Genomic DNA, 10,480 nt, shown 5'->3' on the forward strand with positions numbered 1-10,480 from the left:
TCCCATCTGAGAGTTGGGTCACAAGTTGGACCTTATATGCACATCGACCCCTCCGACCCCCAAAATCCGGCTGAGTTTCAGTGACTCCCGGGTCAGAGGGGTCAAAGGAGGTCACTGCATATTTTTTTTTTAAGGAAAATTCTATGAAACAACGTCGTTTTATTAAAAAAATAAAATAAAAATATTTGCAAACCTAAATCTAATCGTTCTCTTCTCTCCCAATGACCTAAACTTGTGGTATCTTGATACTTTGGTATCATTAGAATATGAGTTTTGTACTTTGGTATCTTGATACTTTAATTAGGTTGTCTAATATTGACTTGTGATTATAATTGATGAATTATATTAAATATATTTTGAATCTTTAATGATTGATGATTTATTTTTTAATATTTTCATATAGGATATATATATTTATATTTTTTTAATATATAAAACCGGGTCAACATAGTAACCCCCGGTTGAACCCGCAACCCCTGACCTCGGCCGGGACGATGGCAGAGCCGGATTTTTAAATAATAGTTTTAACAGAACTAGTAGTGACATCCCTAATATAAACACTTAAATATAGGAATATTCAAGAATATAATTAATTTTTAATCAGCCGTTTATAATGTTTTATATATTAATTAATTAATTTTATTTAATATGCATCATTTGCTCATTATTTAAAAAATAAATAAAGTAAATATCAACTTTAAATTTTTTTACACATATATGCATATTAAATATGGGTATAAATTTATGTGCTACCCTTACATGAAAAAATGAGCCGTTAAATATATTCTACTGCAGAAGTATAAAGCCCGTTAAATATATTCTATTAATTATATGTTAAGTTTTAGTTTTTGGTTTACCATCACTATAAATATTATAAATTTATTCAACTTTAGACTCCTCATTTCAAAATTTATAATTTATTACATTTACATGTAAATTAAAAATGGGTTTTATTAATCTCATGTGACATAAGAGAAGCTCTCTTATGTCATAGAGATAGTTATGAGTGGGACTCACTCATTTAAAGAAAAAGAAAAAAAAGTAACACGAAAGTCGATGTATGTGTAGGAGAGAAAAATACTCTCCCATAAAATAATATTTTCCCATTAAAAATATATTAAAACAAACCGAAACTGATTACCAAAAAAAAAAATAGAAACTGTACATTTGTTATAGGGTTTTATTAGTCTCATTTAACATAAGATAATTATCTTACGTTGAAGAGAAGAAATAAATGAGTCCCACTATTATAAAAAAAAAGAAAAGAAAAAGATAGGGTAAAAAATAAAAGTGAGAGAACATGAAATAAAAATTATCTGATGTAAAAAAGTGAGAGATCCATTAAGTAAAAACTGATTAAAGCAAGAATTAATGGTAACACCAGGAAGGACTTTGCGTGACGTGGCAATCGTGGATTGGTGAGTTGACGTGGACGCTGAGGCATGTGGGGGTGAAATCTCTGAAGCTGTTATCGTTGAGCGTGAACGAAGCAGCATTCGAATTGGTTCAGTGTAGGTTTAAGGAGATGAAGGCATTGTTCTTGATCCTGTTTTCTTTCACCTATGTCTTCGCCGAACACATCTTCCCTGCTCATATCGGTAAATTCAACTTCTATTTAGGGTTTTAAATTTCAATTATTCACTTTTGTAAGGTTTTCCAATCTCTAACAAAAATTTAAACAGGTAGTATTGGTGGTGGCAGCTCTCGCGAACCGAAATACAAGATTGAATTCCATCCTGAAGATTCCCCTTTTCACCCTGTAAGCTTTTGAATGTGTTTGTGTTCTTTAAATAATACTTCACCTTAGTTTTGGAAAGGAAATAGAAACTTTCATGGATTTACACTTTACTGCGAAATTTTTTGGAAAGGAAAGTTTTGAATGTGTTTTTATTCTATGAATAATACTTCACCCTGCAAGCTTTTATGTCTCTTGAACGTTTCAAATTGATTTCGTTTTAATTATTTGTCTTCAGCTTATTTGTGTGTTTATATGATTGGGAATAATATGTACGGTGTATTTTCATTATGCTGGTTCTGAATCCAAACTACGGCTGTACAAGTTTATCAAAGGTGTTGTAAAGAGATTGGAAATAAGAGTGGCTTGATCCTTCTTGCTATATTAAGTAGTTTAACAACTGTTGACTGACAGAGAAGACTGACAACTCAGTAACTCAGAATTTATGGGAGTGGCCTTCTAATGGTCATACTGTAACTTTCAAGTTCAATTTCTAAACCTCTAGACATAACTCTGAGTTTTTTTTTTTTTTTTATAAAGTCATAGTTAATTTTGGTTATCTTTATCCCATCATCTTCTGATAAGCACTTGTGATGCTTTATTTACAGGATGATGATCAGGAATCTATAGTCATGCCAGATAAAAATGGGGAGAAATTTATCTGTTACTTGCCTAAGGTGGAAAAGGAAAAAAGTGGAAAGCCTTTTATCCAGCACAATATTAGCAGCATGATTGTTGAAACTGAGAAAAGGATCAAACAGAAGACGCCAGATGAACTGCTAGAAGTATTAAAGGGTCCATGCTTTATCAGAGTTAGTATTTGCATCTCAGTATTTGTTTTAAATGGTCTTATATCAATTATTGGGTTTAGTGTTTCTCCTGTCACACGAGCCTGCAATCCCAAAACGTTATAGTTTTGGGATTTGGGGAAAAAGTATAGGGTGTTTTGGGAAAATTCACGTTGTATGCGAGAAGTAAAATTCCCAAAATCCCCAATATTTTTTTTCCTCGAAACCCCAAAATTACGTTATTTTAGGGTTGCAGGATGTCAGAATACCCACCTTCATTTGTTATTTGCTTTATGGTATAATTGAGGAATGGGTTTCCATTCCTATATGGGTGTCCATTCTAGTATAGGTCTCCATGCTATTCTCCATACTGTCTCCATGATGTTCATTATTAAAGTGCTTGTACATTACTGATTGTATTCATTATAAATACCATATAAGCTTAGAGAAATCTCTAAGCTATTCTATCATTCCTTTCTTCATGGTATCCAGAGCAAGGTTCATTCAGGAACCAAACTAAGACATCTTTTTCATTATTTCAAATCTGTCCTACCTATACACACCCCAAAACCAAAGGCAATCAAGATGGAAACACTCCCAGGCAATTCAGAAAAATCCGACGACCTGATCTGGAGCTCGCCGTCGGCAGAAACGCCTCCACGCGTCGCCACACTCAGAGTGCGTGACGCCCACGCGCAGGACAGTTCCGAGCACGCCGTGAAGTTCGCCGTGCTCGCCTCAGTCTCCTCTTTCTGTTCCAGTACTGTGTTGCTCTATTCTGGTTTGTTTCAATAGTGGATCATCCAAATCCACTTCTTATTGTTTGTTTTTCAATCATTTCTGCCTTGTTTTGTGCGATTTGGTTCTGATTTTACTTGTATTGGAGTAAATATGGCTTCAAATGATGATGATTCTTCTGGTCCCAAAACTCCTCTCTCACCTAAAGATCATGTTTCATCTGAAGTTACCAATCCGGTACGTCATGCTCCAGTTGCTTATGCTTTTTCAGGTTCACCAACAATTACATCTGAAAAGTTAAATAGTAAGAACTATTTAGCTTGGTCCTCTTCTGTTGAGCTGTGGTTTCTTGGTCAATGTCTCTCAGACCATCTTGAAAAGTCAGTTTCTGATATTCCTCCTATAGAGAAATGACAATGGGAAAGGTTTGATTATCAGTTATGTGCCTTACTATGGCAATCTGTGGAACCCACAATTTTGATTAATTTTCGCACTTTTAAAACATGTGTCACTTTTTGGAATAAAGCTCGCAGCTTATTTGCTAATGATAATCGAAGACTGTATGATGCAGCCCAGAAATTAGCTTCTCTTCACCAAGATAGTCATGATATGACAAGTTTTGTTGCTCAGGCACAAGCAGCAGTGGAAGAACTAAAAATGTTTTTACAGGCTGACAATCATCAAAGCTTGTTGGGAAAATTGGAAAATCTATATGTAGTCCTGGTATTGCGGCTATGCATCCTGATTTCAATCACATTCGAGATCAACTTTTGACTAGTCACGAAGTACCTACCATGGACTATCTTACCACTCGCCTCTTGAGGGTTCCCAATTCCACTACTTCAGACCCTTGTCCCAACATAATTGACACTTCAGCTTCCGCTTTAGTTACTAACTCTAGCTTTCGTGGAGGACGTGGAGGTCGTGGTGGACGAGGAGTTCGGGGAGGTCGTGGTGGTTGTGGTAATCGCAACAACAATCTTCACTGCACATACTGTAAACGATTAGGCCACACTCAGGAGACATGTTACTCTCTACATGGTTTCCCTGATAAATCTGTCAATCTCACTCAGTCTGAACCTAGTGTAGAAGAAGGGACGAGATTTAACATTTCTGGTGAGCAGTCATTTTCTCTTACAGAAAAGGAGTTTCAGGAATTTCTTCAGTTGAAAGCAGCAAAGCCAACCCAATCTTCTACTACCACTGTTGCTCATTCGGGTGACCCTACAGTTTGTATTTCTCATACGGGTAATAATTCCACACCCTGGATCCTTGATTCAGGTGCCTCTGACCATGTAGCTGGTAATCAGTCTCTCTTCTCTTCTCTTTCTTCACCTACTTGTCCTTGTTTTGTAACTTTAGCTGATGGTACCAAAGTATCTGTGCGAGACATTGGTGTTGTCTCACCCAATGCATCCATGTCATTAAATTCTACTTTATTTATACCTGGTTGTCCATTTAATTTAATTTCCTTGAGTCAGCTTACAAGATCACTGAAGTGTTCCGTAACCTTTTATTCTGATTCTTTTGTTATCCAGGACCGTGGTACGGGAAAGACGATTGGCATAGGACATGAATCACAAGGACTTTGTTACCTCCAATCAACCTCTCATGTGGCATGTGCTACTGTGGAATCTCCTAGTCTTCTCCATCACCGTCTTGGTCATCCCAGTTTATTAAAAATTAAAAAAATGGTCCCAGGTCTTGAGAATCTAAAGTCTTTCAGTTGTGAGTCATGCCAACTTGGCAAACATGTTCGGTCTTCCTTTCCTAGTAAGGTCAACAGTCAAACAACATCTAGTTTTTCTGTTATTCATTCTGATGTTTGGGTCCTAGTCGTGTTTCTACACCAACTGGTTTTAAATATTTTTTGACTTTCATTGATGATTTTTCTCGATGTACTTGGTTATTTTTAATGAAGGAACGTTCAGAGGTCTTTCCTATATTTCAATCCTTCTGCAGTGAGATTCATAATCAATTTGGCAAAACAATCAAAGTTTTACGTAGTGATAATGCCAAAGAATATTTCTCTGCTGACTTCTCATTGTTTATGTCATCTCATTGGATTTTGCATCAATCATCATGTTCGCATACCTCCCAAAAAAATGGAGTAGCCGAAAAAAAAATCGTCACCTTATTGAAACTACTCGTACATTGTTGTTGGATACTCATATGCCACTGCAATTTTGGGGGGATGCTGTCCTAACTGCTTGCTATTTTATTAATCGTATGCCTTCCTCTGCTATCAATCATCAAGTCCCTATTTAGGTGTTAGACCCTCAAATTCCCTTGTATACAGTTCTTCCTCGAGTATGTGGTTGTACTTGTTTTGTCCATGATCTATTTCCCAGGCGCGACAAGTTGTCCCCTCGTGCTATCAAATGTGTCTTTCTTGGTTATTCTCGATTGCAAAAAGGGTACCGTTGTTATTCTCCTCTCACTCGTCGTCAGTATATCTCTGCCAGTGTCACCTTTTTCGAAGACACACCTTACTTCACTTCAACCACTGATCCTATAGTAATCTCTGAGGCTTTACCGGTACCATACTTTGGTGGTCTCCCTTTGTCTTCTTTACAGGTACCTACAAATACTCAGCCTGATCATGAGAAACCCATCATTTCTCTGCCAGATCATGACCAGCTTGATCCTCCCCAACAACCAATCATCACTTACATGCGACGTTCCAAGGCAGCCATTCCTACAACCGAGGTAGTCACTGAGGATCCTTATACATCATGTCCTATCCCAACGGCTTTTCCTACTACGGACCTACCTTCCTCTACTGCACCTGCATCAACTCCCGGTAAGTCTGTCAGTGATTCTCCTATTGCTATTCGTAGAGGTAGTCGTACCACTCGTAATCCTCATCCAATTTATAACTTCTTGAGTTTTCACCGTTTGTCTCCGTCATATTATGCATTTGTATCTTCTGTGTCCTCTGTTCAGATTCCTAACACTGTTAATGAGGCTATTTCACACTCTGGTTGGAGGCAAGCTATGATTGATGAGATGACTGCCCTTGAGCACAGTGATACATGGGACTTGGTTCAACTTCCCCGAGAAAAAAAGGTTGTTGGATGTCGTTGGGTATATGCAGTTAAGGTAGGCTCTGATGGCAGTATTGATTGACTTAAAGCCCGTCTTGTTGCTAAAGGATACACTCAGACTTACAGTCTTGATTATAGTGAAACATTCTCTTCAGTGGCCAAAATGGCATCTGTTCGTCTCTTCCTGGCCATCGCCGCTATTGGGCAATGGCCTTTATATCAGCTAGGCATTAAGAATGACTTCCTTCATGGTGATTTAGATGAGGAGATTTATATGGAGCAACCAACTGGTTTTGTTGCTCAGGGGGAGTCTGGACTAGTTTGTAAGTTAAAACGGTCTCTTTATGGGTTGAAACAATCCCTCGAGCTTGGTTTGGCAAGTTCAGCACAGTTGTACAGAAATTTGGGTTATCTCGGAGTGAAGCTGACCATTCAGTTTTCTATCGTCACACTCCCTTTGGTCGATGTATTTATCTGGTGGTTTATGTTGATGATATAGTTATTATAGGTGATGATAATGAGGGTATTTTGCAGTTGAAGGAGCACTTGTTTCAACACTTTCAAACAAAAAATTTGGGACGACTCAAATACTTTCTCGGTCTTGATGTAGCTCAATCACAGAGTGGCATTGTGCTTTCACAGCGAAAATATGCTCTAGATATTTTGGAAGAGACTGGTTTAACAGATTGCAAGCCTGTTGACACTCCAATGGATCCAAATCACAAGTTATTACCAAATCAAGGAGAACTGTATTCAGATCCTAACAGATATAGAAGGTTAGTTGGTAAACTAAACTACCTTAGCTTAACTAGACCAGACATCTCCTTCCCGGTAAGCGTAGTAAGTCAATTTATGCAAGTTCCGTGTATTGAGCATTGGGATGCTGTGGTTCGAATCTTACGATATATTAAGAATGCTCCAGGAAAAGGATTGTTGTATGAAAATAAAGTTCATGCTCAGATTATGGGATACTCTGATGCTGATTGGGCTGGATCACCCAGTGACAGAAGATCAACTTCAGGATTTTGTGTATTTATTGATGGTAATCTAGTATCTTGGAAAAGTAAGAAACAAAATGTGATTGCAAGATCCAGTGCAGAAGCTGAATATCGTGCAATGGCAAATGTTACATGTGAACTCATATGGGTAAAACAATTACTTAAAGAGTTGAAGTTTGGAGATACTAATCAAATGAGACTTTACTGTGATAATCAAGCAGCATTGCATATTGCATCAAATCCCGTCTTCCATGAAAGGACTAAACATATTGAGATTGACTGCCATTTTATCAGAGAGAAAGTCCTTTCTAAAGAAATCCTCATTGAATTTGTTAACTCAAGCTATCAGCTTGCTGATATTCTTACTAAGTCACTGAGGGGACCAAGAATACAATTTATCTGTGACAAGCTTGGTGCATATGATATATATGCTCCAGCTTAAGGGGGAGTGTCAGAATACCCACCTTCATTTGTTATTTGCTTTATGGTATAATTGAGGAATGGGTTTCCATTCCTGTATGGGTGTCCATTCTAGTATAGGTCTCCATGCTGTCTCCATGCTATTCTCCATACTGTCTCCATGATGTTCATTATTAAAGTGCTTGTACATTACTGATTGTATTCATTATAAATACCATATAAGCTTTAGAGAATTCTCTAAGCTATTCTATCATTCCTTTCTTCACAGGAAATAACTTTATCTCTTTTGACAAGAGAAACACTTTTCCCGTAATTATTATTCAGGAAGTTTATGGTCTGATTGTTTGCTACTTCAGGAGTCTTTTTAATCTTATGGCTTCTATTCTAAGTCATTTTCTTGCATTGGCTATTGTGTTTGTGCAGCAAGAAGGTTGGTGGTCATATGAATTTTGTTATCAAAAAAAGTTGCGGCAACTACATTTGGAGGATGACAAGGTATCCTTTTGATTGCATTTAGTTTTGGCCCTTAATGGTCTTTCTGTAAACTTCTTTGTGCTTCATCCTTTGGTTAATAGTCAATCTGATGGATTTATGAGAGGAATCACATTCATGAATGAGTTTGAATAAATTCACCCAATGTTACATGATAAATTGGCTTCTGTTTTGTGGTAGTTGGGTCAGTATTCAGTTTGATCAACAACGTTATCATCTTTCCATAAAATTTTGAAACTACAAATTTGCCTAACAGAGTCAATATTGTTACCACTTTCCGGGATTTTGACTCTACCCTTTTATTCACTCATGTTATGAGAGAGAAAGACACAAAGCGCATCTGTATAAAATTGGTCAATACCAACACAAAACAAGGTGGTTTTCTCCACAATAAAATTTGTATTTTCTTTTCTTATAACAGGACTCTCTCTTGTTATTTAATAAAAGGAGAGGATCCAAATTCCTTGTTACCATCCTTGTGGTGATTATTGATAGTAGAAGTTAGTTATTGGTATAAATCTACTTTCAGAGCACCCCGTTTTTTCTTTATCTTTTTTGGTTAGTTCATCAATATTGAATGCTTTTAGCAGTTTTCATTTATATAATTGTGAATTTGTTTTAGGGTTTTATTAATCTCATGTTAAAGAAGATAAGTTATCTCATGTCATAGAGATAAACTTGTGGGCTCCACCACCTGAAAAATAAAAAAAAAATAAAAAAGGTGACACAGTTATCGAAGGGTGTATAGGAGAGAAATTTATCACATGTAACATAAGAGTAGTTTTTCCCTTTGTTTTATTATTATTGGAAACTTGTAAAATCATATATTCATGTATAATATTCAGTGTACTTTTTTATTTGTCACAGGTGGTCCAGGAGTTTGTCTTGGGAGTGTATGATCCTGAGGCTACAGCTGCATTTAACCAAAATCTTTCTGACATCTCTACATTGAAGGATCCCCGCTCAAAAGATGCATCTCAAAGGTACCTTCTATTAATGACTGTTACATAAGTATGAAGATGGGGTTAACTTGGAGAAATGGTTTCACATGATAAATGCTGTGATGAAAACAAGTAATTAAATAGTATAATATGTTCATTCAGGTATCATGCTCACCAATATACTAATGGAACCGTATGCGATCTTACAAATAAGCCACGAGAGACTGAGGTATGTAAAAACAGAAATCTGGTTCTTTTCCCTTCCTTCCCTCATCGTACTGATTTATTTTTATTACAGGTGAGGTTTGTATGCTCGGAACCCAGAGCAATGATTAGTTCAATCACAGAGATTTCCACTTGCAAGTATGCACTTACAATTCAATGCCCTACGTTATGCAAGCACCCGTAAGTCCTCTCTGTCTTTCAACCTTTCTGGAAGTTTTTGTCTCGCCAATATGTCTGCTATGTTATATATCATATGAATATGTGCCTACCATAGATTAATGCTTTTAATTTTTGTCCAGATTGTTTCAAGAGGAGAGACCAGTATGGCACACCATCGACTGTAATGCGCTTCCAAAGGATTACAAGGATGCCAAAGTGAGACAAGAAAACAGAAATATGGAGATTGTTATGGTCACAGATTCTGAAATTTATGATTCAGAACAATGATGTAAATATACACAAGGAGAATGGAAGGAAGCATTAGAGCAAGTTGTCAACATGTATTTTCCACATTGGCCTAAGAAATCATGTATTTTCTGCTATTGCTCTTTCCAAACAGTGCATAGACAATGTTTTTTAATCTTCATAAAATTAGATTTCCATAAAAATGTAGTTCATCTTTAAGAGGCCCTTGGAGCTTATGCAAGTTTTTTATTTTCTTCTTCGTCTCTTCCTCTTAGTACTATTATTATTATTTGGAAATAGGAGAGTTGTTGCATGTTCTTCAATTTATGTATCTACACTTTTACACATGATAATATAATTCAGATTCTGCATTTTTGTGTGTTATTATTACTTTCTTAGAAATATCAAATTTTAAAGAACCAGTAAAATGAAAGTGTAAAGTGTTCATTTCCCGATGGTGAGTCCGAAATCAATTAGAACGAGGCCGTTGCATGTTTTCCAAAGACATCGCTACATGGAATTAATATTATAAAAACTCCATGGAATGAGCGCGCATGTACTCAAGACATACATTTATTATCAATACCATCTTGCTATTTACATAAACCGATCATTATTCTTCTTCAAGATCATTTTCTTACTGGGAAGGAACCATATTCCCATAGATGCTTGTAGACTCCACCAATGCCAG

The 10,480-nt window shown here is 36.5% G+C and overlaps 1 protein-coding gene across 1 annotated transcript; it reads left to right on the top strand.

Annotated features, from left to right (window-relative positions):
• The first annotated feature begins 1,448 nt into the window (after positions 1-1,448).
• On the top strand, positions 1,449-10,131 carry LOC133295641 (protein OS-9 homolog). The gene is made up of 8 exons (XM_061494481.1): positions 1,449-1,598; positions 1,683-1,759; positions 2,344-2,547; positions 8,150-8,221; positions 9,086-9,201; positions 9,322-9,388; positions 9,458-9,564; positions 9,684-10,131. Exons 1-8 carry the CDS (start codon positions 1,526-1,528, stop codon positions 9,829-9,831), a joined length of 864 nt encoding a protein of 287 aa, XP_061350465.1. The 5' UTR covers positions 1,449-1,525; the 3' UTR covers positions 9,832-10,131.
• The last annotated feature ends 349 nt before the right edge of the window (positions 10,132-10,480 follow it).

This window comes from Gastrolobium bilobum, unplaced genomic scaffold (assembly GCF_033153095.1).
Source record: "Gastrolobium bilobum isolate Gb01-03AN ecotype WA unplaced genomic scaffold, APGP_CSIRO_Gbil_v1 utg8394, whole genome shotgun sequence".
NCBI lineage: Eukaryota > Viridiplantae > Streptophyta > Magnoliopsida > Fabales > Fabaceae > Gastrolobium > Gastrolobium bilobum.

What these genes read in the sequence shown, in the direction of transcription:
- LOC133295641 (XM_061494481.1), top strand. Translation starts at nt 1,526, where the DNA reads ATGAAGGCATTGTTCTTGATCCTGTTTTCTTTCACCTATGTCTTCGCC. An exon ending in CATCTTCCCTGCTCATATCG is followed by an intron (nt 1,599 to 1,682) that starts GTAAATTCAACT and finishes AAATTTAAACAG; the next exon opens with GTAGTATTGGTGGTGGCAGC. An exon ending in TCAAAAGATGCATCTCAAAG is followed by an intron (nt 9,202 to 9,321) that starts GTACCTTCTATT and finishes ATGTTCATTCAG; the next exon opens with GTATCATGCTCACCAATATA.